At 39.9% G+C, this 27,634-nt stretch overlaps 3 protein-coding genes across 7 annotated transcripts in view; 2 read left to right on the top strand and 1 right to left on the bottom strand.

Moving 5' to 3' along the window:
- Positions 1-1,575, top strand: part of ATP2C1 (ATPase secretory pathway Ca2+ transporting 1) — a 167,165-nt gene extending 165,590 nt beyond the window's left edge. For 4 of the 5 annotated variants that reach the window (XM_039242187.1, XM_039242191.1, XM_039242189.1 and 1 more), the window contains one exon: positions 1,007-1,575. In XM_039242187.1, coding sequence (XP_039098118.1) covers positions 1,007-1,102 — 96 coding nt within the window. In that variant the 3' untranslated portion in view covers positions 1,103-1,575. Of the gene's footprint in view, positions 1-968 lie in introns of all 5 variants that reach the window. The other variant, XM_039242188.1, reaches the window with a different exon arrangement.
- On the bottom strand, positions 1,140-12,171 carry ASTE1 (asteroid homolog 1). The gene is made up of 5 exons (XM_039242192.1): positions 12,091-12,171; positions 9,575-10,896; positions 3,073-3,280; positions 1,868-1,927; positions 1,140-1,194 (listed from the first exon to the last, which is right to left on the bottom strand). Exons 1-4 carry the CDS (start codon positions 12,122-12,124, stop codon positions 1,878-1,880), a joined length of 1,614 nt encoding a protein of 537 aa, XP_039098123.1. The 5' UTR covers positions 12,125-12,171; the 3' UTR covers positions 1,140-1,194; positions 1,868-1,877.
- A 330-nt stretch (positions 12,172-12,501) lies between these two features.
- NEK11 (NIMA related kinase 11) overlaps positions 12,502-27,634 on the top strand; it is a 251,083-nt gene continuing 235,950 nt past the window's right edge. The window contains exons 1-2 of the mRNA XM_039242197.1: positions 12,502-12,626; positions 15,158-15,426. Coding sequence (XP_039098128.1) covers positions 15,257-15,426 — 170 coding nt within the window. The 5' untranslated portion in view covers positions 12,502-12,626; positions 15,158-15,256. The remainder of the gene's footprint in view (positions 12,627-15,157; positions 15,427-27,634) is intronic.

The following is a 27,634-nucleotide window of genomic DNA, read 5'->3' as shown; positions in this document are numbered from 1 at the left end:
GATGTATTAACACTATTTACTGCTAGGAAATTGTATACCTTAAAACACTTCAAGTCACACCAGCAGATTTTATATGCCTCCAAACATATGTCATTCACTTATTTGACAAATATTTGAGTTTTTACTGAAGGCTGGCACCGGGGCAACAAAAGTAAATAGCTAAGCCCCTTCCTCACAGAGCTTCCATTCAAGTGGAGAGAGACAAAGCGCATCTCCAGTCTCCACTCCATTTGCTAACCATCTGCCCTTTATTCTTCCTCTCTCCCTCCCCTGGGATTTCCTGGATGTACAATCACCAGCATGTCCAATCCCCTGAATGCAGTGCCCACGCCCTACTGCTATCCTATCTTTCTTACCCAGCTCAAACTCCATACTCAACCATCATAATCCCTTCCTGGAATGCAGGCTGCCTCTCCCTTGTTCATACTTGTCTGGCAAAACAAAAACCCTAAATAAAGTCCACTTAAATTTCTCAGAGTCATCTCACTAGAATAAAAGCTCCTCCATGACAGCAGAGATTAAAAAAATCTGTTCACTACACTCAAGCACACAGTAGGCGTTTAATACATATTTGAACAAGTATGTGAACAGTATGCCACGTGGTAAGAAATGCAGTTACAAAACTCCAAAAGAGTAATAGGACTAGAGTGACTGGAAGTAGAGGGTAATATTCCAGGAGGATAATCAGAAAGAGCCTTTATAAAGTGATACTTGAACAAAGACCTGAGAGAAGGGACAGAGCGAGTTCTAGCCTACCAACAGCTCAGCTGCCTCTTGTTATACCTTAAGGGACTGGCTTTTTAAATCTTTGACCTAATCATGACAACTTTTTTGGGGAATATGGAAAAACTTTTATATGTTTCCAGCTCTTCTGCTATAATAGTGATCCAAGACCCATTATACTAAGATTAATTTTTAAACATTTATTTGCTTTAAGTATAAGTAAAAGTATGTACTTCTGTGTGCAGCCATCTGAACTAGTTTCCCGTGGTGCTTACCGAGTTAGGTCTGGTTCCGGGAGAGGAGCGGACAGCAGCTGATTGAGATACATCCCCATCTGCAGACAGCACTGCCACTGACAGAAGATGTGAGCTGTGTCTAAGTCCAGTCTCGTGCCCGGCCGCGTCTGCTCCTTCACTCTTTGGAACTCTTCATACAGCATCCTAGCACCATCCTCCCGCAGATCTTCCTTTCCTAGACAGAGAAGCAGCCCGAGGGCAGTATTTCCAGAAACACTGTATAGCTTGTAATTTTCTCTCTACATAAGACTTTGAATTCCATAAAGAAAAAAATTAGTTTAAATAACCAAAATGCTTTTCTCTTCTGGCTCTTTACTATTTTAACGTCAATGTAAAAGCCTTGCTGTATAAATTGAAATATTTATACTGAAATGCCTTTTTAATGACAACCTAACTTTATTCAACCCTAAATTATTTATTTATTTTTCCTTAAAATAAGAATTTCTTTCACTGGTCTACTACCTGACTTAAAATACATCTGCTTCTGAACTCTCCAAACCCAAAATCTGTCTCTGGAAAATACAAATTACTATTAAATATCCTTCTCTTCACTGTTCTCGTTCGCGAAGTTTCCTTCCATGGAGACCAGTCCCTATCATAGTGCACTTACACAGCCTGTGTTCAGAGCACACTTTAACCTCTGCTTTATGGGAGGAAAACAAAAGCATGACTCAAGGATCATATGGTAAATCATCTACTTCTTCACGTAGTGGAGGGTAAGAGGCAAGGAGCAACAAGCCTCGGCAATGAGGAGCCTGTTTGCGTTCAGCTGTGGGCTCTTGCAGGTTTGAGGAGGGGCACGCAAAATGACATTGGACCGACTTGAAAGTAATAAAAAGAAGGCCCACCTTTTACCCATTAGCGAGCAGCAAGGCACTGAGCCTGCCTAGGTGCAGGGTCCACAATTCCTAAAAGAAAAGAAACAGACCCTTGACATGCCCCTTCTGTTGGACTTAGGTAAAAAGTCAACAGGCTTGTGCTCTGAGAATGTTGTTAAACTATAGTTATTATTCAAAGAGTGGAAATACCCTAAATTTGTGCTTTAACTAGTAGTGGGCCTTAGCTCATTCAGTTGGCTGTCCTATAAGAAGAGTCGCTTCTAACAACTACTCTCCCACTTGGGGTGTCCTGGAGTCTATACCGGTTCACTCTTTCATTTAATGTATTTTAAAAGTAAACTCAAGAGTAGCACTGTCCAACAGAACTCTCAGCAATGACGGAAATGTTTTGTGTCTGTGCTGTCCAGTCAGTAGCCTCTAGTTTTATGTGGCCTCTGAGTGCTTAAAATGTGGCCAGTGTCAAGAAGCTAAAGTTTTCATTTAAATAGCCACACGTGGCTGGTGGCCATGAGATTAGATATTAGCAGTGTTCTGGAGTGTGATGATGATTATACGTGTTTAGATAAGGTATTACAGCACTCATGATCTTTTAAAGGGAATAATTCTATTAAAGAATTGAAGTGCTCCAATGCATCTGCATTTATTTCACCTGACACTTACATGCAGCTGAAACTACCTTAAACTGTAATTCTCTAAGAGAAAAAGAAATTACTATTTCTGTCATCACGAACACACTGACCGAAACTTACAGTGGAGAAAAAGTAAAACAACAACAGCACAAGCATGAATGTTTATTATGGTTGTAGGCATTCAGAAGTTTTACCAATGGACAATTTTAAATAAATTTCTAGTGATGATATTGCCACTGTATTGACAATAGGGACAGGGTACATGGAGTACAGAATGTAACTGGCAAGTTACACATGCTCACTTCATAGGTCAAAGTATTAGGTGCCACAGAGCAGGTGGGAGGAGGCATTACCAGCACACCTTCACTGCTCTGGCCTCAGAGTCAAGCACTGCAGCACTGAGCCTGGTGCATAGAAGTGCTCAGAAACATTTGCCAGTGAGTGCATGGTAGTTTGGTGTCTCCACCCCTAAGTTCTGGATACAATCGATGGGAGTAAACAATCCAAGAAAGTTTTTTCGTTTGTTTAAACTTGCGATTATATGCAATATGCAAAACTTTACTCCTGGAATTTCCAGAAACCTACCAGGGCTGTTGATGACGTGCAGGGGCCCCATCAGCATCCCTAGCAGTAAGGCCTGCAGATGATGTAGCTTTGCCTTGGCCTCTGTGTGCTGAAGCCAGTAGCAAGTGACTGAAACGAGCAACTTCAATGAAGAAGGGATTGGCTCCAGGATGGTCTGTTTCACCTTCAGGGTTTCTAACAGAAGGATCTGCCGTTTGGCCAAGGAGAGCTGAAAATACATACCGAACATCCCGCAAGTTACTTTGGGGAAGGTCTTTTTTTTCCCTCTACTATGAGGAGACTTTAATGCAAATGAATTGCTCTGTCAGTTTCTTATCTTCCTGTGGAAAGAAAGCAGCCACACTCAAAGCATTTAAACCGTGCTTAATAAGTACGGTTGAATGGATATATCATGTACTCCCACGACACAGCCCTTGCTCGTGTCATTCCATCCTCCATGGAGGCTGGTGAACATCTTCAGTGCATGTCACTTGGGAAGCTTAAAAAATTCAGCCTTCAGGTCCCACGCCCTAAATTTTGATTCCGTAAATGAGAGCAACCGAGGAATCTACATTTTAAGTATTCTGTCTTGAGAAACAAAGATCTATACTCAACCCTGTTCTTACCGGACAGTGACTACTGAGGCCCCACCTTCACGATGCCATTTCTGATCACCTCTAGAAAGCAAACATAGATGATACGCACCCTCTGTGGCATATTACACAGCCTTCAATATTTGTTTGGGTCTTGTCTCATGTCCCTACCCAGTTGAATATTTTGCTTTTTTGTGTTCCCACAAGGGATTGTTCCCACGGTGGCTGCTTGTAGGTGAGAGGTATATTCAAGGGGGATAGGAATCTTTAAGGACTACTTGCACTGTGCGTGCACTAACACACCACACTCACTTCTACTCCATGCTTTAGAGTATACTTTCAGATAAAAGGAAGTTAACAGCTATGAGAGGTTTGGGCTTCTTGAAATAACTTGGCCCTAGTGGATCTTAAGAACCATAAGGACCTCCTAGGTCACACACTTTTACAAATAAGGAAATTAGTACTATTAAAAGGGCACCTTCAGGAGGACTTTACCATCAAACTTTTAAGAAAGAAAACACTGGTGTTCCTAGTGTCTACATGCAGCCAGAAAAGGATTTCTTCTTTAATTTTCTGTAAGGATGAAGAGACATTTCTCAGTACCGAAAACCTAGTTTGTAGTCTGTATGTTGACAGCAGGGAATGGACATGTTAACCTGAAATAAAACACATCATAACTGATAAAATAGTTTCACCATAGATGTAGGAAAGCATTAAATATAATTCATAAAACTGGTTTTAAGATTTTGATACTGTGATAAATGGGTTCTTTTTGAGAGAGAGAGAGGGAGGGCATGAATGGGGGAGGGCAGAGAGAGTGAGAGAGAGAGAGAGAGAGAGAGAATCTTAAACAGGCTCCACACTGTTGGCACAGGGCTCGAACCCACAGAGCCTTGTGATCATGACCTGAGTGGACTCGAGTTGGATGCTGAACCGACTGAGCCACCCAGGCGCCCCAATACTGTGATAAACTTTTTAAAATTAGAAATATGCAAATACACACAATAAACTATTTGTAAAAAAATAAAAAAAGGAGGAAAAAAAATCTGCAAATACAGTCTAAACAATCACTGATGGGAAATAACAACTTAAAAACTTTATGATCTCAACTGGTAGGAAAATACACCAAGGAAAGCTAAGAAAATACGTGAAATCTCTTCTGACATATAATGCTTAAATTACTGAATTCTCCAGCCAAATTACAACTTTTATGAACAAAAGAGAGTTTAGGCCTCACCTTTAGAAATGTTCTGTCTCTCATTAACTGTATACCACATTGGGCAAGTTTCTGAGCTTTTCTACAGTCCATCTGATTATCTGTAAGTGGGCATTACAATGAATTACAAAAGATGTTTCATGGAACCCACCAGTTCTTAGCCCCTTCCTAAGGAGGAACTACTCTGCTCACAGCCCTTAAATCTGGTTACGTTTTATCCCATGTGACAACTTTCCCTTACCCCAGAGGGGAAGGAAAGAACAAGCCTAAAGAAGAAGATCCCACCCAGAAAGAGACTGGTCTTGGTGCTGCCTTACTCCCAAAGACAGACCCACTTGCATCTCTCCTTATAATTAACCTCTCACTGGTTAACTTCAATGGAGTTCTATCCACTGCAACTCACATAACCAAATGAAAATCCTACCCTATGTGGTTACTGTGGGAATTAAATAAGTATAAAGTTTCTATTACAACACCTGACACCTCATGTTAAGAAAAACAAAACGAGCGGTACCTGGGTGGCTTAGTCGGTTTAGTGTCTGACTTCGGCTCAGGTCATGATCTCACGATTTGTGGGTTCGAGCCCCGCATTGGGCTCTGTGCTGACAGCTAGCTCAGGGCCTGGAGCCTGCTTCAGATTCTATATCTCCCTCTCTCTCTGACCCTCCCCTGTTCACGTTGTGTCTCTCTCTCACAGAAATAAATAAAACATTGAAAAATTTTAAAAACAAAAAATGAATAGAGAACCATCACAAGTTTCTATTATACCTGCATTTGTCTTTGGAATCACATCTGCACTTGATACCATTTAGAATTATCATGGGCTATAGGCGCCTGGGTGACTCGGTTAAGCGTCCAACTCTTGATTTCAGCTCAGGTCATAATCTCATGGTTCATGGTTCAAGCCCCATGGTGGGGTCCAGGTTGACAGCATGAAGCCTGCTTCGGATTCTCTCCGTCTTTCTCTCTCTGCCTCTTCCCCACTCATATCTTCTCTCTCTCTCTCAAAATAAATTAAAAAAAAAAAAAAAAAAGAATTGAGGTGCCTGGGTGGTTCAGTTGGTTGAGTGTACGACTACTGATTTTGGCTCAGGTCACAATCACATGGTTAGTAAATTCGAGCCCCATGTTGGGCTCTGTGCTGACAGTGTGGAGCCTGCTTAGAATTCTCTCTTTATCCCTGCCTCTCTCCTGCTCTCTCTCTCAAAAATAAGTATAAAAGGAAAAAGAATTATCATGGGCTAATTAGAGCTAGCAACACTGAGCTAAATACATAATTGATTAGTTTATGCCTAGGGAAAGCTGAAAGATACGACCACACAGAAAGTGAACTAGAATCGCACCCTACTTTGAATACAGGTAAGTGATGAGAACACTTTTCATCTCCACTTGGCAAGGAGTATAATCAGCATGCTACACTCATTGACTCAACTGAATTTTCTTTCATATGAGGGAAAAAGTGTCTTGATCCCTATGTAACACCACACACAAAAAATCAGTTGTAGATAGACTGTAGATCTAAATATGAAAGAAAAAAAACCTGTCATGACCTTGGAGTAGACAATTTTTTAAGTAGGTTATAGATAGAACTATAAATAATAAAAATTAAAATTGGACTATTAAGATTCTGTCATCAAAACATACTACAGTGAAAAGACAAACTAGACTATGCAAGAGTCTGTTCACATGTTATTTGACAAAACACATATATAGAAATAAACAAAAAGCCAACAGAAAAATGGGCAAAAGACTTTGAACAGAAACTTCTATAACAGAGTATCCAAGTGTCCAATGGATACATAAAACGTACCCAAATAAGTCATCAGGGAAATGAAATTAACATCAAATTGGTTAAAATGATGCCACTATCCAACCATCAGAATAGCTGAAGCAAATTTTTTTTTAAGGAAAAAAATGCCTGGTGTCAGCAAGGATGTAAAGTAAGAGGAACTTTCATAAGCTGCTGGTGGGAATACTAATTGGTTAAGCCACCTTGCAAGACCATTTGGCAATACAACTTGTAAACTAAATATATGCATATTCTATGACCTAACAATTCCACTCTTAGGAGTATATCCAACAGATACATATCCATATTTTCAAGAAATGATGTGCACTGCAATGTTCATAGCACTATTCACAGCTGCCCAAACTGCAAATTACCCAAGTGCCCATTACCTGCAAAATGGAAAGATCAACTGTGGTAAATTCCCACAATGTAATAATATACAACAAGGAGAAATAAGTGATCTACAGCTTCCCATAGTGATATGAGTCTCACAAACATATTGAATAAAAGAAGCTAGATGGAAGGATTCACGTTACAGGATTCCATATTTATAAAATATAAAAACAGTTAAAACTATTCAATGTTATTACAGGTCCAGATAATGATTACAGGAAGTGGTAGAGGGGGTGCTCCCTGGGAATGGAAATTCGAGAAAGCTGCTGGGGTGCTGATAATGAGTCTTCATGTGGGCATTCTTTACCTGGAAGTGTCAAGTTGGTGAGAATTCATCAAGCTCTACAGTCATCTGTGTACTTCGCTGTGTGTACCTACTCAGGGAGGGAAACTTTTAGGAGCGATGCATACATTCATTACTTTAATTGCAAGGATGGAGTCACAGATGTAAACATACATCAAACTCATCAAAGCGCACACTTTAAACATGAGCACTTCACTGTACATCGTTTTTCAATAATAAAGTTTTTAAAAACCCTTCACAGCACCATCTATGTTGAAGAGAAATGGAATTGCAACAATATGTCACCCTTTAGAATTCTGCTAATTTCAATTTTATTGCTATGAGTAAAGTTTTAACAAATCCCCTCAGTTTGGAATTTGACTTATGCTCAACTTTCTAGTTCTGAAGCCCTAGAAATGTGCTAAAGTTAGCTGTGTTACTTAGCATGGTAAAAAGGACTCTTGTAAAATTGTATCTAGATTTGAACTATAAATGAACTGTAAACACCGGGTGGGGACATCACATCATGGGGCTTCCCCGAGTGCAGTGACTTGTAATTAGGCATAGCCCTTGTTGGACACAGCTCAGAAACTATGTTTATGGACCTGTTATAAGAAAGGAGGGGGGGAAGGAGGCAAGTGAGACTTTTTCTTTCTTTAACTGAGATATAAATTACATACTATAAAATTCACCCTTTCAAGGTGATTTTAGTATATTTATAAGCTTGTATAACCATCACTGATTCCAGAACATTTTGGCACCCCAAAAAGAAACCCTGTTCCCATTAGCAGTCATTCCCCATTGCCAAGGAGGCTCTGGTACCCACCTGATGTGGCTCTCATTTCCTCCTGCCTGAGCTGGTACTAATGGGGAGACCTGAGAGGTTAGTCTCTGGTCTGCCTTCAGGCCAGGGATTGGCATTGCTGACATCTTGGGCTGGATAATTCCTTGTTGTGGGCAGGTGTCCTGTGCATTTTAAGATGTTTAGCAGTATCCTTGGCCTCTCCTCACCAGAGGCCAGTAGCAACACCCCTCCCTCCTCCAACCACCTACAGCGATGATTGAAAGTGTCTCCAGATATTGCCAAATGTCCCCTGTCGGGGAAAAGGGGACAAAATCACACCAGTGGGGAACCAGTGGTGTAGACTGTTCCAAAAAACTCCCACAGGAAAGAAAGCTTCATTCAAACCTGCTGGGAAACTATGGTTGCTATCCTATATCCTTGAGTAGACGGGTACCAGGAGGGGTCTATGACAGTCTCATGAATCTGAATATTAGCTGGATTTAAGAAAACTTCCAATAGGGGCGCCTGAGTGGCTCAGTCAGTTGAGGATCCAACTCAACTGATTGATTTCAGCTCAGGTCATGACCCCAGGGTCATCGGATGGAGCCCTATGTCAGGTTCTACGCTGAACGTGGTGTCTGCTTGGAATTCTCGCTCTCCCTCTGCCCCTCTTCCTGCTTGCACTCTCTCTCTCAAATTAAAACAACAAGAAACTCCAAATAGGCCCTACAATTGGTATTATAGATTTGTCTGGATTTAATCTGTACATTTAATTCTGTTAGTATAAGCAGTTTAATATCTACTTGTAATTTTCAGTATATTTATGTAAACAAAAAAATAAACACTTGGATCCAAAATTTTTTTTTTAACCTTAGAAAGGGGATTGGTCTGAGCGTTACTCAGGTTTAAACAACACTGAGTTAGGCTAAGAATCATGTTTTCAGTGTCAAACTAATCATCATGATGCCATAAACCTAAATAAAGCCTAAAAAAACAGGTCCTCATTGATAAAAATGAAGAATTAGACCTAAGTGTATTAATCTTATTAACTGAAATCTGATGCAGTCTAAGATATTAGCTATGCCTATGACAAATGCCTACCAATGCAGTTTTTGTAGCTCAGAATGTTTTCCTTTGTCTTTTTTTAAAGGCACAAAACCCCAATTTATGAATAGCTAGTATCAACAGAGTAGCAGTAATAACTGCTCAGATAACACAGACTACTGAGGGAGAGTAGAAATGGCAGATCGGGAGCTAAAAGGCCTAGGATTGGGTTCTAGCACTTCACGTCTCTGGCTGAGGTATCACACAGTCACCGACGCTGAGTCCTAGTTTTCTCAGCTACGAACTGGGGGGAATAGAGCAACCAACCTCATCTGGTTACATTAAGAGATAATATACATGAAAGCACTTTTTAACCCGTGAAGTACTTTACAAAAATGACATTAGTGTTACAAACACTTACCTCAGGCAATATGCTTAAATCAGAATAATCCTTGGGTAGTTCTACTGCATTAACAATCGATGTCTTGATATTTTTATTAATCCTTTCCACTTCGCTGAAAGCTGGAGGCTGAGAAGGCAATGCATTCCAAGACACATTCTCCAGATGTGAGGAAGCATTCAAAAGAAGCCCATAGATGATTTGCCGGATGGGCAGAGATATTCTGTGGGCATTTGGTTGCTGCATATTTTCCACCTGAGTGTGAAGAATGGTCCGTCTTAGCACCAAAGCATCGCTGATGAAAGGAGAGAGCTGGCCTTTGGCCAATGCCACTAATACCCACTCTGGTAAATCCAGATTCAAGGCAGCCGGACAGGTGTAACTACCGTACTGAAAGAAGTCCTGCAGCTTCACCTGGGATTGCTGGTATTCTTCCATGGAACAGCACAGAATTTCCTTCACATTTTCTCGATCCTTTTTTGGGAGATATTTCAGAACATTATCCAATGCTTCAGTAGGGTCGGCAAAATGAGATACCCAATTCAGAAGTCCCCAGACTCGGTGGTGTCTCCTCCCCTTTGAACTGGTAGCTCCAAGAGGAAGACGGACTTTACTTAAGAATGTGTCCGTGATGGGTAGATTAATATGATCGTTTCCACATAGCACCGCGAAGAGAGGTAAGAGTTCTTTATTCATATTGCTGAAGTGACGGCAGAGCGCATCAATGGAAAAGCATTTGGCAGGGATATAGCAGTCTTGTGTACCTTTGATAGTGTTTACATTTCTCCACTGAAAGCTAGTCAGGGGGCAAAACCCAGTTTTCAGGTCAAAAATGCAAAAGTCACTATCTGATGATAACACAGGGCAATTCCAATGATTAGCCAGTGTCATAATGTCCCGATCTGCTTCTGAAAAGCACTGGACAAAACACACTTGTAACTTGATTAAAACCTGGATGAACACTTCCCGGATGAGTAAGGGACACACACACCCACCCCCGCCAACAGAAAGGGAATGAGCCACTTGGATCTTCTCTCTAGCTCGATCCTTTAAAGTTTTAAGCTTTTTATCTGAAATGTCACATCCTCCATCTAACACAACATATGGACAGATATTACAAGCAAACAGTGATTCAAAGAATTTGTGTACAACATCTGCAAAAGAGTCATAGTCCCCTCCATACCGAAGTTCCAAGTCTGAGTTGAAGCAAAGCCGGTGGAAGAGAGCATAGCCGTCAATGACAATTTTTGTGTCCCGCAACTTCAAGTCAGTGAAGAACTCATTGCTGTGATCTTCCACAAAACTCATTAGTCCTCGAATACCCATGATGACTGTCTGAAGAACTGCCTGATTAAAACGATAGGACACACATAGTTGGTGCTCTTTACTGGGGACCAAGTCATCATTTCCAGCACCACAAACCAACAGCAAATGTTATGAATAGCTCTTGAAACAACATATTAGGTATTAGCATCTCAATTCTTATCTAGTTGCTCAGGCACCACCGGCTAGCTGAGTGCATGGGTTTTCATTCTCTTTTGCTTTCCCTGTATGTTACAAGGCACAAGTGCAATGGTTTCATGGACTTTAACCTCTTGATAGAGATGGAAGCTGTTGATTCTAAAAGAGAACCCATTATAGTCCATTACTGACAAACTAATAGAGACTACTGTGGACTTTGATATTGAGATAGATAACAGTCACCATCTTCCAACAAAGAAGAGTTTTGTAGGGTCAAGGTAAAAAGTCGTAAGCTCTAAAAAATGATACCCTCTTCAATCTCATAATTAATAAATCAGGGGGCACTAGGCTTCACTTAACTAAAGTGTGTAGGGTCAATGATGTGGATCCAGTTTTTCTTTACTGACAATCAGGGTCTGGGAATTTCTTTTAGGCCTTGGCTTGTGGTCCCATCTCAATTGGCATAGTTTTGAGTAAGGATAATTACTGCTTCATGCCTGGAGGAACTTAGAACTCTCCAGTTTCACCTCTACCAGGGGCTCTTTTCATCTCCTCATCTTTGCATTATCTGGCTCAGTACCAAGAATATCGTTCCCCATCTGGCTACCTGAAGTCATAGGATGTGGTTTTTCCTTTGGCCTCATGCTCCAATATAGCTCAGCATGGCATGGTCACCGAATGTGTCTTTATTTAAAATAATGAGATTTTATTAATCATGTATTTCTTTTGCATTATTTTTGATTTTTAAATACACTGCATTAAAATATATGGATCTGGATTACAGGCTTTGGAGGCACCTCCTTGCATTCTGCGCCCAACTCCATTCACCCTGGTTTTGGCCTTTCCTTATCCAGTATAGTAGTTATTTATAAGTGGCTCGTGTGAAATATATGGAAACAGAGGCCATGTCAACTCATTCTAAACTAATTACAGGACCTTGCAATAGTTGTTGAACAAATGCGTGCTGGGTAGGAGAAAGGCGCACAGAACGTTTGCTCTTAGTCGTCAAACACAGGCTTCATACATCACGCCACCCGGCCCTTAGAATCCGCTACCCGACGGGCGGCAGAGCCCACCTGTACAGCCCTCCCAGAACACTAGCCCCTCCATTAAAAGCCTGCAGGAGCCCAGGGAGTCCTGGAAACGCCTGCATGTGAGAGTCCAACCTCAAGAGCGGGAACCGGAAGCCTCCGCGTATGACGTCACTGGGAAGCTCGGTTCCATGAAGCCAGTGGTGCCACACCGCGCCGGGGGTACAGGTGCTCCCGGGCCTGGAGGCGCCAGGTCACTAGGGAAGGCCGGGAAGTAATCCCCGAAATGGCCGCTGTCATGTTAGGGAAGCCAGGTGGGTCGGGCGTCTTCTCCTTTCCCCGCCCATTTTGATCAGTGCACACTTCCGCCTCGGGGACCGGCTCTGTGCCGCCTCGCCCCGACTTCCCAGCATGCCTCGCGCCGTCTCCCTGGCAACGGTCCCCAACAACCTTGCAGGGAGGTCCTGGAGCTCCGCGGTGCTGCTGCACCTACGTGGGACCTGCCCGACGTACGTCCCAATTACGGGTGGGACTGTGGGCAAGCCCCGGCGCCGCCGCTGCTGCGCCCTCCACACCGAAAGGTATGCGAAAAGCAAAGGGCGCTCCTCTGGGCGTGCCGGGCTCCCCGAAGCCGGGGAAGGTGATGGCTTTAGGCTGCCCCAGCCAAGATCCGCCTGCCTGGGCCTCCATGCCCGCGACCTCTTCACTCCCCTCAGCTCCTTTACTCCTGGATCTGCTCCAGTCTCCGGAGAATAACTGTTGCCGGCCCCTCTTCGATACACGTTAACCCGATTTGCGAAAGTGTAATTTTTTTTTTTTTTAAGAAGTTGAGGCAAAGAATGTTCATTTTACGTTCAGGTTAAAGTTTACCTTTAAGGTTAGCATTGTACTTTAGCAGAATCTGGTGTCAAATCTGCTTCCTCTCATTTAGTATTACCAGGGAAGAGTACAACTTGACTTCAACCAATGATAAACACTCTCCTTCCTGTGTCTTTTGTCCAAAGGTCAGTTGCACAAAGAGGTAATCTCATCTTTTTCACGGTTCCCATCCAACTTCCTAAAGCTCTTCCCTCCTCATACCAAGCACACTCCTCCCCACCCCCCCCACCCCCTTGGGCAACAGTCGGTCGGCTGGACACTTGTTTGCCCTAACAAAATTTATTGAACACCTACTAGATGACAGGCACCAAAGAGACAGAGATAAAGAGGTGTGTTCCTAGCTCTCGAGTTCATTCACAACCTTCGTTGAGGTGGGAGCCAGGGAACGTTGACAGCAGGACAGGTTGTTCCGGAATCTAGACGGCCCGACACCTACTAGGGTAGCTCTGTGTTTGGAGAGGAGACCAATGGAGTCACTGTCTAAAGGTGGACTGGATAAGGGGGCGGCAGGGCTGAGTCTGGGAGGCTGGGCCAAAGGAAACTGTGGCCCAGGCCAGACTGCTTAGACACTGCTGGGTTTGAAAGCTCATTTACAAGTAGGAGCCATTGGGAAATTAGACTTCTCAGAAACATTCTGTCTCTCAGTAAACCTGGACCTTCATCTCACCTCTAAAATAAGGAGAATTACTAGGTGATTTGAAGGATCCTTTTCAGTTGAAAAGGCTGTAAGTCCATATATTTTTCTTAACAGCTTAATTTGGCCAGAAAGTATCACTTTTATGGGAGCACAGAAAGCAAATAAAATACACATCTGGAGGCCTGCTCTCCGGTTGTTTTTCTAGTAGTAGACTTCACTAATATTTTCTGTGATCTTGATAATCTGACATAATTTTTTATTTATTCAGGGATTTTGAGCTATAGGCCTCAGTTCTTAGGTTTATCCCAATGTTAATGTTTTATTTTGTATTGTCATGAAACACAGCCACAATACAATTTGGTTTCTTTCTTTTCCTTTTTTTTTTTCTTTAAGATTTTATTTCTAAGTAATCTTCACACCCAATGTGGGGCTCAAATCCACAACCCTGAAATTAGGAGTGACCTTCTCTACTGACTGAGCCAGCCAAGCACCTCTCTCTCTCTCTCTCTCTCTCTCTCTCTCTCTTTAAAGCTGGTTACTAGAATACTTCTGACTGGCATCAGGTAAAACTGAACTGATTAATGCATTATTTCAAGAAGAATGCTGTAAATGGACATTTACCATTTATATTCTGTTCTGAGGATTTTTGCAATTGCCACCACCATGTGAATCCTGTTGGTTACGTACCCCAAACTACGCAGATAACATCTTGTTTTATCATTATACACAAGAGGGTTTTGTCTTCCAGCTTTGGAATAGTTGAATATGGAAACTTGACTCCAAGGCATAGACAGTCTTCAATTTAAAATCATATTTTCATGGATTTAAAACAAAACCCACTTCTCATCATTACTAAAAACAGTTTCGATTTGGTGAATTAAAAATGACTTTACTGGGCACGCATTCATATGACGCAGTCCTACTTTTCATAATCCTACTATATACATATTTATATTCAGTTATAATTAAAATACAATTTTTGGTTTGAACTGCATTTGTGACACTTCTTCTTTCCAATCCAGAGAGATTACTGTCTACACAGTGTGTATAATAATTCTGAAATTGGATCAGGATTTGTTTAGGATGAGAAAGAATTTATTCTGAAGTCTTTATTCCTCTTCACATCTATTCTAATAATTGCAAATATGATGGTTTAATGTCTACAGAAAAAAATTCTATGCTGATTTCTAGTCTAATCCTAATTCACTATTTGTTAATTAAAATAGACACAAGGTGGGAAGAAAGAATTACAAAAAGATTAATGCAAATATATAGATAATTATATTAATGTGAATGTATAGGAAATTATAATGTTCTTATTTTTGGAGTTTTTTTTAAGTTAGGTGGGGAGTATAAATCTTAAACAGATTAACTGTAACTCAGTTTTGCTATATTTGGATGTATGAGGGAGGGCTCTCTTCCTGTGAAAGACTGTCTTCTCTTAGAATCTTCATATCTCTACCTTTTAACATTTTTCTCTCAAGTCATTAAATGTGGTGTCATGGAATCCATTACTCAAGGTGCAAGTATCACTGTCAGAAACATGCACATGTTTAGGATTCTTTAGACCCGATCTCTGGACTTTTCATCTTTTAGGGATTGACTGGCGCTACTTGGATTAATTTGACCCTCTCCTAGGAGACTCGAAGTTGAATACCTATAAACAGATGAACTAGTTCTCTTTCGTTTGGAGCAATGCTGAAGTTCCAAGAGGCTGTTAAGTGTGCGAGTGGACCAACAGCCATTGCTGCTTACCCAAAGACCTTGATTGCGAGAAGATATGTAGTTCAACAGAAACTTGGTAGCGGAAGTTTTGGAACTGTCTACCTAGTCTCAGACAAGAAAGCAAAACAAGGAGAGGAATTGTAAGTAAAAATACTTCCCACGCATTTTGAGTTGGCTGCCTTGTATGCGTAGCTCTTAGCTGATTAAGAATATGGAGTACCATTTGCTCTTTGTATTTAAGATTCTCAGAATTTATTAAGCAACAGAAAAGCTTCTTGAATGGGGTCTCCAGATAAGATTTTTAAAGGCATTTCAGTAGGTGAATGAAGTACCCAAATGACCTAGAGAGAGTAAATAGGGTAGATTAAGTGGAGATAAGATTTTTATGCATTCCAGATTCTCAATTACAACATTGCTTCCACTTAACTTGATTGGGACTTCTTGAAGGAGAAAATCAGAATTTATTTATAATGACGGCAGTTTAAGAAATGTTATGAAATGCAAATAAATGGTAATTCACACTTGAGGTGAATAGGGTGTACTAAAAGGAAATATGGTATTAATTTTCTTTGGCTTTCTTCTATGGAGGGCGTTTTCAGTCTGTAGTCATATCACTCTCAAATTAGGACATTTAAACCAAACAGGAGCTCCCATCTAAAATTAGCTTATATTGAGGACCCTCTTGTTACTTCCTTTTCTTTGATTTTGATTGGACTGTTAAACTGTCAGGGTAGAGAAAATGTCTGTTACAGATAAGGCTCAATCTTCATTTTTAGCTTGAAGTTGTTTGAATTTGCTACCGTGAACAGTTAGTTGAATTGAAGTTAGGATAAGAAACTCGTACATCAGAAACACAAGAAAAAGAGAAAGCAGAAGTAAGAATGATCCAAGACATCAGCCTTTGGCTCCAGAAAAACATTTCCATCCCATAATCTATTCTTTTATTTGGAAGCTTTGAGTCTACTCAAAATTCTTTTAGCTTTTGCTCATTGGATTTAAAATCAGTGTGATAAATATTTTCTACTTCTTAATATGATATAGGAATTAGAAAAGTAAATGTTGGTGCTACTATTTTATTTCAAAATGAACCTTATAAATGGCCTCTGTTTCCAGAATGTTAAAGCGTAATTATCTGGAATCCATAATTTTCATTGAATCCCTCTGTTAGAGCAGGCTTCACAGCTCCTTTCAAAGACTTCTTTTCCACAAATCCTAGAGGTGTTCTCCCAGCCATGTAGGACAGGAGGATAAATTTCGGAAAATTACCAGAGTACCTTTATGGAAACATTGAGAGAAAGACCTAAATCTGACCCTGGACTTGTATGAATCACACTGTAAATGATGTGGGGCCACGGGCAAACAGTCAAGAAAGAATTCTTGAGACATTTTTGGTGCAAAAAGGTGCTTTTATTATAGTGCAGGGACAGGACCTATGGGCAAAGAGAGCTGCACCTTTGCTATATTAAGCTGGTGGCCACATACCTAGTGCTCAAGGCAGAGGGGGTGTGCAGGGAGTATTAGATCACAAAGGTTTTGTTCGAAGTTTGACTGGTACAGCTACTTTCACAAGATTCCTCTGGTGCTTATCATTCAGCTGGATATTAACTATTGGTGAGATGTACAAGCAGTCATGAGACCCTTTAAGAATGTGGCAACCAGAACTATGCAGGCTGTAAGTCAGCCTTCTGGACTAAAGGTGAACATTTTTCTGCTTTTGTCTCTCATCACAAAGACCATATCCAATTTTGGTTTCTTCAATGAGTGAGGACTATGAAGAATTTTAAGAGAATTCACAGGAGAGCTAAAAAGCTGATTAAAGGAATGTAAAATAAGATATATGAAGACCAAACTTGAAAGCTTCAGACTTGAGATTAGGGTGAGTGTAGTGTACATGTGTGTGTTGGAGGAGGGGCGCAGACATGAGAGAGGAAGGGGCTGGTTGGTTGGGATGTGATTTGTCAGTAACTTTTCCTGTACTTGCATTAGTCTAAAAACACCTGATTTGAGCTGAAGATGGCTGATGAAGCTTCAGTGTGTGGAATGAATGCAACAGTGAGGAAAACTGACAAATTATTTGATACCAGAAAGTGGAGTATAGAATCTCTTAGAAAGGAATCATTCATCATCAGAATCTCTACAACATATTACATACAAGCTATATTCAGCCTTCAGATGTGTTTTGTTTGGCCTGCATAATTTTTTTTTTAGTTTAAATTAGTTGCCAGTATTTAAAAATGTACATTCTCATAAAGATTGAGCTTTTCAACTTCTCTTGAAAAAACAAAACAAGATAAGATTTGGTAACATTTGCTAACATTGATGCTATGTAGCCCGTATGGGCTGGAGCTGGGTAGAGCAGCTGTCCCCGCTGGACAGACCCTATACTCTTCAATTAACCGCGTCTTGCAGCTCTTCACTGTCTCTGGTACCCAGTTGTATGACCTTCCCACTACCTGCCTATCTCTGTAGACATTTAATTTTACAACTCTGCTAAAATCATGCAGAATCATGGCTATGGCAGCTCAGAAAATCCTAGAAAGCTAGAAGGAAGGCAGTAACTGTCACCGTTAAGACCACAGGGTTTGGAGGTAAACAGGTCAAATGTAGAGCCAGTCCTGTTCTTCACTGTAAGATTAAGGTTATGTATGTTCCTCATCTGAGCTTCAGTTTTCTTATCTATAAAATGGGCATAATGCCTCATAGGATTGTAATAGGGTTAAGTAAAATACCTATCTATATATGTATAAAACATCTAATAAGGAACATATTTATAAATAATTATAAGATATGTTTGGAAATAGATATAAATGTATTTCTAAATATATGTATAAAATATAGGTTATCACATTATGTTATATATAATTATCACTCAGTAACGGTTGGGATTCATCTTATTTATAAACAATCCAAGTTATAGGAATAATTAAAGGAAGCCTAACAAAACTTTATTTAGTCATGACCCAATAACTTTACTCTCTAGTAAGTGGAAGTTTTTCTTTTGTATTCTGCTTTTATGACAGAAATCTCTCAAAGCAATCTGCTATCAGGCATGTGATTTTAAAATCTTCAAGGATTTTTCTTGAGATTGTAATAATTCTACTGTCATCTATTCTTTTATATCTCTGTGGCTGTCCAAAAGCAATTGATCCTCAGAATGTTGACTTTTTAGCTACACAATATAGCAACTCATCAGCGATTATGTTTAATACATTTTATAGAGGCAGAAACTCATATTTTTGGGGCGCCTGGGTGGCTCAGTCGGTTAAGCGTCCGACTTGGGCTCAGGTCATGATCTGCCCCTCCGTGAGTTCAAGCCCTGTGTTGGCCTCTGTGCTGACAGCTCAGAGCCTGGAGCTTGCTTTGGATTCTTTGTCTCCCTCTCTTTCTGACCCTTCCCTGCTCACACTGCCTCTCTCTCTCTCTCTCTCTCTCTCTCTGAAATAAATAAAACATTAAAAAAATTTTTTTAGATTCTTTCTAAAAGAATCTCATATTTTTTTTTAGATTCTTTCCCCAAGGTGTTGACAATTGAATCTTTAGTTTGTGAGCAAAGCATATTAATTAGCACCACACCTTGTCCAAGCAATTTCGTTAGATAAAATTTTAAAATCTACGTTACATACCGGGCTATAAGCATAGGGAATTGTTTAATGGTAGAGATGGGTAGAAAATAATACTTTCTGAAGATTTCTATAGTGTTATGAATGTTGCTCCCTTAATAGATCAGAGTAGATCTGACTCCCTTCATTGTTTTGCAGCCAGACCTCTAACCGTTTGAGATTATAAGGAAAATATATCATAACCTTTATATACCAGACTGTCTCTTGGTATCCCTAGTTAAGAGTGCGTTGGGTGTACCATGTGTCTGAGATTGTCTACAGAACACTTATTACTATCCCCTATGAAATCTAGGTTTATGTAATATGCACTTTTAGATTTAAAGAATTTGACAAAAGCGAAGAGCTGTTCTAACTTTTCCATCAAAGTATTGCAATTTATCATTATGCCACTTGGGGGCATTACTGTACCATTGACATTTTTCATTTTCTGTGAATTTGTGAATTTTACTTACAACGTAAATATGCATTTCTTTATATTTTTATTGACTTTCTGTATTAGCTATGAATAAAAAAAACTATAGGCATGACATTTGATTAGTGTGTGTTTGGAGAGAGTTTTCTTTTGACATAAAGATCTGGCATTCCTTTTTTGGTTATCACAGTAGGATGAAATTAAACTTTAAATGAGTATTGAATGACACAGAGATTTTTTTTATTCTGCATCATGAAATTTACAAACCAATATTTGGGAGTATTTTCTTTCTTGATTATAGAAACTCTGGTCTAATGAATGTGGGAATATGATAATGTTAATTCATATTCTTTTGATTCTTTTGAAATATTGTTCTTTTATTATTTTTATTATTTTTTTCTTTCTATAATTTATTCACTTTTTATAATTTACATCCAAGTTAGTTAGCACATGGTGCAACCATGATTTCAGGAGCAGATTCCTTAAGCTCCTTACCCGTTTAGACCATCCCCCCTTCCCGCAACCCCTGCCGCAACTCTGTTTGGTCTCTATATTTAAGAATCTCTTGTGTTTTGTCCCCCTCCCAGTGTTTATATTACTTTTGCTTCCCTTCCCTTATGTTCATCTGTGTTGTATCTTAAAGTCCTCCTATGAGTGGAGTCATACGATATTTGTCTCTCTGACTAATTTCGCTTAGCATAATACCCTCTAGTTCCATCCACATAGTTGCAAATGGCAAGATGTCATTCTTTTTGAATGTGAATAATACTCCATTTTACATATACCACATCTTCTTTATCTATTCATCCATCAATGGACATTTGAGCTCTTTCCATATTTGGCTATTGTTGACAGTGCTGCTATAAACACTGGGGTGCATGTGCCCTTTGCAACAGCATACCTGTATCCCTTGGATAAATACCTAGTTGTACAATTGCTGGGTCGTTGTGTAGTTCTATTTCCTAAATATTGTTCTAATTCAACTTCATAATTTTATATTTTTGTTAAGCTGTCAGACTTTTTTTATTAAAATTTTTTTTAATATTTATTTTTGAGAGAGACAGAGGGGGCGTGGGGGAGGAGCAGAGAGAGAGGGAGACACAGAATCCAAAGCTGTCAGCACAGAGCCTGACATGGGGCTCAAACTCACAAACTATGAGATCATGACCTGAGCCAAAGTCGGACACTTAACCGACTGAGCCACCTAGACACCCCCAGACCTTTTTTTTTTTTTTTAAAAGAAACCCACAAGTGATGAACCAAGGTCTTTGGCCCTTAGCATAGTGCATGTAACTTAATAGAAAAGAGATGTTAAGTAAGTAGTCTTATCCTATCCTAAGATACATGATTAAACTTGTACATGATTACTTGTACATGATTAATCACGGCCACAGTTGCAGTGAATTTCAGCATTCATCTTATCAGCAGAGAATGCTGGTTACAATGCAGTTTTAAATTTCACCAACTTAAAATACAGTGACATTATTATTTAGAGTTGATTTTGTGCTGTAGTCTTTTATAAAAGTTTATTGACTCATAAGTATTTAATTTATGTATTAAACCTTTGCTTTGTACTGAACACCAGTAAGGAGACTGAAGTAACAGGAGATAAGGCGTGGCTCTCAGGAGCCTCCAGTCTGGAAGAGGGATAGAATTAATCTATAGAAAACAACTAGCAAACAGAGATGTTGGAATGGCCACTGCCCAGATCCCTTCCTAGCCACCTACAGCCTTTATTTTGCTAGTTTCTGTGCATTAGAGAGAGCTTTCATTTTTTTTCCCTCTTGGTCCTGTCATGTAAATATCCAAATATTTCCTTCTTTAACTGTACACCGACATGCTGGCCTTTGCCTAAATATGGCCAACATGGTTCACATGAAAATACCTTCTCTCTCCACAGAGCATTTCTTCCCAGTATCAAATGTCTACAGCATGAGATAAGGACCGGAGTTAAATAGGAAAGGTTACCAAGTCCTTAGAGAAATGGCTTCAAGCCCAGGCCCTTGCCGCCCAGGAGAGCTTCTGGGCCTGTAGCAGTGCAGATTTTTAAAAGTTCTAACAGGCAGATTTCCCACTCAGACACAGAAACAAAATTGAGGAGAGCAGGCTAAGGATTGCTGCTAGAATTAGTCACGCTGACAGCAGAGGGGAGAGGTCTGAAGGAGGTGAAAATTCATAAAAGGGTAACAACAGTCATAAAAATAAGAACCCACAGCAGTCTGGGTCCATTACTGGAAGATAGCTCTCCTAAGCACAGTCTCTCCTGACAGCATCTCAGACTTACACCCTAGTGCCAGAATGCGGTGTTGAGATACAGTCATCAGCATGGATGGGGCGAGGAGGTCAGGGCCTTGCCAGGACAGAACTGTAGGCAGCCGCCACACTGGGATCCAGTCCTCAGATTTTTATCTTAAGATACCCAGACATGGTCAGTCTCTGTAGGGCTTCCTGTTAACTACATTAAGGCAGGACAGTTCTGTAAATCATGATGCCACTTCTTCATTCAGGGCCTAGGATGAATAGTATCTCTTTTCATGTGCCCTCTACCATTTTCTGATGCAAGTTCTGGAGAAGCTGAATATCTAATCAGATGTGAAAATAAAACCAAAATGAAGAGGGTGGAGTAGACAGCTATTTGCTTAAGCCAAATAAAGAGTCTCTTCCTCGTAAGAGAGAACATCATTCCAAAGTGACCAGTTTTCTCAGAACCGTCAGACCCAGGTGTGTCTCCTGAACAGCTCTGGAAACGCATACATTCATCTATGTTTAGGGTCCCTCTTTTTCCTGTATTGAAAGTAATATGCATACACTTAATAAAAAGTGCAGGTGTGCATAAAGCTGGAAAATAATCTCTAATCCTGCCACCCAATTTCTGGTCTTTTCTGTATGTGTTGACACATATTTATTCATCTTCTCAAGAAACATATGGCATTGGTCACAGTTTTTGCCTCAGAGATGGAGGATGAACATGAAGGAGACTTACTTTTCACTGGACCCTTTCTGTATATTGGGAATTTTGTACCATGTGCAAGATAAAAAAAAAAAAAAGCAAAACACCCATGTAATAAATAAAAGTTAAAAAAATAACTCCACATGTTTATTCAACAAATATTGGTCCCTATTTGCTGGTCACCTACTCTTCAAGGAGCTCGAGTTTGGTGGCTCTCAACCTTGGCCAAAGAATGGAATCACAGTATTTTAAAAACACATGGGTGAGTCATACCCTAGTACATTGTTTTCACTGGACCACACCCCAGGCATCTGGATTTTCAAGAGCTTCCAGGTGATTTGAATGTGCAGCTAGGCTTTAGAATATTGGTCTAGTGAGAGGGAAAAACGCTCTCACTACAAATTGTATAATCATGAAAGCAAGAGTAATTACAAGCTGCCATAACCATTGTGAAAGGCAAGTATTGGTTGCTATGAGGTATGATAGACCCATGTAAGCTAGCAGGATGGCACAGGGGGAGGCCAGGCTGCCTGAGAACATGTTGTTTCAGCCGAGACCTGAAGGATGATTATGAACCAGCTAGCAGATTTCTCACTTTATTGGGCATCAGAAGATTGCCTGGAGCGCTGTTAATACACAGATTGCTGGGTTCTCCTCCCAGAGTTGAGACTTAGCAAGTCTCGGTGGGGTCTGAGAAGTTGCATCTCTACCAGCTGTTGCTTCTGGCCCCAAGACTGCACTTCCAGGACCACTGAGCTGGGCAAAAGGGCGGGAGAACGCTTCTGCTCAGAGTCTGTATATGTTTGTCTTTTTTTTTTTTTTTTTTGTAGCACTAAGATGTAAGTATTTTCCCACATTATTAAGTACTCTTACAAGCATCACCTTATTTATTTTTAAATGTGTATTTATTTACTTTGAGAGAGAGCATGCACATGTACAAGTGGGAGGGGGGCAGAGAGAGAGGGGGAGAGAGATCCCAAGCAGGCTCCACACTGTCAGCGCAGAACTCACATCTCATGGTTTGAAATCAAGAGTGAGATGCTTAACTGACTGAGCACCCAGGCACCCCTTAAAAGCATCATTTAAAATGCTTGCGGGGCACCTGGGTGGCTCAGTTGGTTGAGTCTCAGACTTTGGCTCAGGTCATGATCTCATGACTTTGTGAGTCTGAGCCTCGCATGGGCCCCTTGCCCTCAGCACAGAGCCCGCTGAGATCCTCTGTCCCCTTCTCTCTGCCTCTCCTCTGCTTTCACTCGCTCTCTCAAAAATAAGCATTAAGAAAAAAATAAATGCACAATGGTCTGTTGTATGGCTTTACTATCAAGTAGCTCCCTGTACTTGGTTCTAGTAGCCTCTTTGAAGTAGGAGTTAGAAACTATTGTGCCTCTTAGCATCCTCAGAGATTTGATGTCATGATCATTGCAGCATATCCTTTCTGTCGGTATAACCCTGGAAAACTAGTGAAGAGCCAAGCTTCAACCATAGTGATGGGCATTCTGTTCCATTCTGAAGCATATTTGGGCCAGTTATGAATTATGGCCACATTTTCTGACACACTCAGTTGTAATTAGAAAAAAAGGACTTCATTTTCCAGTTTATTTTTGACACAGTGAGAAATGGAGAAATTGGTTTCCATATTGTAAGGGATGAATTGAAAAGCTGCCTTTTCTGTGTATAAGATTTCACTGTTTATAAAAAAACAGGACATTATTTCCTCTTAGCAAATTAATACATTGATTATAGTAGCCTGACAGTGTCAAAAAATAATTAAGAATGAGTAGTAGTTCTTACCAGTATGCACAGGGCTTTAAAATATTTGAAACTAGCTTTCAGTGATTCAGAATGTGACAGTAATTTCTGCTATTTAATAGCTGGTAGCCTTTTGCAAAGCTAGTGCTTATATATTGCACCTACTAACACCTATTTGTGGATTTCTCTCTGACTTATTTAATCCTTTTAACATATCCTTACTTTCAGTTTTGACTCATTCTACACAAAACATTAGTAGATTTAAGGAGCCCAACTTTGAGCCCACTTTATGAACTTTTATTAAGGCTATTATTTCTGTATTTTACCAGCGCTTTCTCCCCAGGGGGCATCTGTGCTGGGAGGATTGGGTTATTGAGTGGGCTGACTTAATTTAATAGGATGCAGCGGTTTACACAATGGAGTTATGAAAACAATTTGGAGGAAACGAATGACTTCTTTCCGTTTTGCCCTGCCAGAAAACAGGTTTCATCAGGTTTTCACATAGTCATCAGGTTTCCCTTAATCTTCAATCTTTTAAGATATATTATAAAATGAAAGCATATTAAAATTTCTTTTAAAACAGTTCACATTCTGTAGGATTTTGTGCATCAGCTCCTCTTAGGTAAATGTGGGGAGGGTAAATTTGAACTTGGACTTCACTTTGGGCTTTGCCAGTTCTCTGTCTGTAATAAAGTCAAGCTCTGAGCTTCTGGCCATCTTACAACATTGAACGTTTGGGAGATAGGAAGGAAAAAGAATAAAATGCAAGGGTGCACAGTCACTGTGACTTACCTCAATCATGGTAATAAAGTCGACATTTTGTGGTAAGTGATTTACATTATCCTGAGGCTGCTTTCCTGCATGTATTAGCATAAAAGAAGCCAGGGGCTTTTTATCTGGTTTTTAATATGTACAGATGAGAGATGACTAATAAATAAAATATTTTAGGATGAGTAGGATGCAGGGAAACCCTCAGTTTCATTTTGGCCTGGGCAGGGGGCCAAAAAGCCTGCTTTGAAGACTGAATCAATGAGAAACATTTAGAAAAAAGAAAACAGCATGCAAAAAGGCTTTTTTTTAATGCTTTTTTTCTTGCCTTGCTATTGTTTGAAAGAAAATAAAAGTGAATTATTGAAAATACCACAGGTAGATTATTGACAGGACAAAAATGGTAAGGAAATTACTATGGTATATTTATTAGATTTTTAGACTGTTTACATTCTTTACTTGTCCCATTCTGTTCTACTGATGTATTGTTTTGTTCAATTTGTGAGTAGGGAAGCTACTGTTTTTGTCAACACTGAATAATACCCTAGGAAATAAGGAATATTATTCATTTAAATATATGAGATGGTGGGGAATATGTAAGTTATTTTAGTAAATAATAATTTAAAAATGTAATTGGATATGCTGGTCCCTTTACACTGCCATTGCTAATGACCCCAAAATTTTAAAATGTAAGATTTGTATAAGCCCACTATTTAAATGTTATTTTGTCTCATTTATTCAATAAATAAAACAAAATATTTTAAAAAAATTTTAAGTTTATTTATTTTGAGAGAGATCAAGAGAGAGCAGGGGAAGGTGGGGAAGAGAGAGAGAGAGGGAGAGAGAGAGAAGTGAGAGAGGGAGGGAATCTCAAGCAGGCTCCATGCCATCAGTGCAAAGCCTGACGTGGGGCTTGATCCCATGAACCGCACTACTAGCACAGGGCCTAGTGCAGAGCTCAAACTCACAAACTGTGAGATCATGATCTGAGCTGAAATCAAGAGTCAGACACTTAACTAACTGAGCTACCCAGGCACCCCAGTAAAACAAAATATTTTAAGGATGAGTGCATAATATACAAGAACAAAACCTTATGGGCATCAAATAGTTCAAGTTTCCACCCTCTCCCCAGTCAAAAATGGACTTTTGTCAGAGAGATGAGCTAATTTTTTATGGATTCCAGAGGAACCTCAATAACCAAATCCAGCGTTTTTAATGGCTGGTGTCAGAATATTTTTCAATATAATTTCTAACTTTAATTTCTTGACCTAGAGCAAGCATGACATGCTTAAGTAGCCCTCAAGCAGCCATCTTGTGAAGGCTCCTATAGTTTTTGGTGGGGCAAGCAGCCCAGCGTTCTGCCTGACACACAGCGGGCAGTGCCCCTGGACCATCACTCACTCCAGCAGGGTCAGCTGAGGGAGGCATCTTCTCAGGTGTTCCCTTTCTGAACTGATCTGCTTCCTCTTTTCTGACACATGCATGGACTCAGGAATAGGTATGGGCAACTTGGCTTGCACCCACCCTTATAACTATTTTGAACTGAAACTTTGAGTTGCAGTATCATTTACCTTTAAGGAACTTAGAATGAGATACATCTATAAAGTAAACATCAAAGAAATGAGAAAGTGGAAAACTCACAGTTTAAAATTAGTTTCCGGCCCACTTTATTATTCTTGAGTCACTCTCCTGGGAAAAAAGTTTAGTTGCCATGACATCCATGTCTAAATAGTGAATTTAGAGTGATGTACACGACTTAAAAGTCAACAAGGGAGAAAAACAACCCTTAGGTTACTATTAGCTTCTCGGTCACTTATTCCTTAGTTTTTGGAACTAGTAATTTGTAAATTTATATTCATGTGAGAATTAGACATAGTTGACAATACGAAGTTCTAAAAGTAGCTTGTGTGCTACACTAATTGTATATTGTATCAATAACTTCATGTAGTATCAAGAATAAGCAATTAATATTATGTGACCTTCATTGCTTTAAAATACCATGAAACTGAATTTCTGTTCCATAGTTTAACAAGAACACAATCACTTCGTATTCCACAGCTGCTTTCATAATACCCTAATATCTGATACTCCTAAGTATGAATGATTATGAAACCTTTGACATAGAACATACCTGGTACAGCAGTGCTGTTATTTAGTACTTATGTGAAAAATCCACCTCAAGTTTTGAGAAAGCAAAACCTTGGGCATGAGGAAGCTTTCGGGTATGACGTCTTATTCATTATTGTGATTGTTGAGAAATTTTCTTGGGTTTATCTGTATGTCAAAATTTATCAAGTTATATAGTTTAAATATGTGTAGTATACTGTCTATCAATTTTACCTTAATAAGTGTGTTTAGAAAATGTAAACCCTGGACTATGATATATGAAAACCTCTAAGGTCATTAACTGGTTGATTTTGCAGTTGCCAGTGATGGTCACTGTGAAATTCGGTAGTTTAAGCTGAATGTTGCTTTTTATTTATTTATTTATCGTTTTTTATATGTTTTTATTTTTATTTTTTTTGAGGGAGAGAGAAAGGGAGAGAGAGCAAGAGAGAACTAGCAGGGGGAGGGGTAAGCAGAGAGGGAGACACAGAATCTGAAGCAGGCTCCAGGCTCTGAGCTATCAGCACAGAGCCTGACGCAGGGCTCAAATTCATGAACTATGAGATCATGACCTTAGCCAAAGTCGGACGCTTAACTGACTAAGCCACCTAGACACCCCTAAATTTTTTCTTAATGTTTATTTGTTTTTGAGAGAGAGACAGACAGACAGACTGCAAGTGAGGAGAGGCAGAGAGAGAGGTAAACACAGAATCCAAAGCAGGCTCCAGGCCTTGAGCTGTCAG

The sequence above is a fragment of the Hyaena hyaena genome, unplaced genomic scaffold, assembly GCF_003009895.1.
Source record: "Hyaena hyaena isolate Hyena2069 unplaced genomic scaffold, ASM300989v1 scaffold_210, whole genome shotgun sequence".
Taxonomy (NCBI): Eukaryota; Metazoa; Chordata; class Mammalia; order Carnivora; family Hyaenidae; genus Hyaena; species Hyaena hyaena.
Note: the sequence above shows the minus strand (reverse complement) of the source record. Positions and strands in the feature narration are given on the sequence as shown.

Excerpts from the sequence above, each read along its gene's own strand:
- ASTE1 (XM_039242192.1), bottom strand. The coding sequence starts at position 12,124 with ATGGAGGGGCTAGTGTTCTGGGAGGGCTGTACAG. Across the intron at positions 10,897-12,090 it reads GTTCTGGGAGGGCTGTACAG|TTCTTCAGACAGTCATCATG; the intron begins GTGGGCTCTGCC and ends TTAATCAGGCAG. Across the intron at positions 1,928-3,072 it reads GCACGTCATCAACAGCCCTG|GAATTGTGGACCCTGCACCT; the intron begins GTAGGTTTCTGG and ends CTTTTCTTTTAG.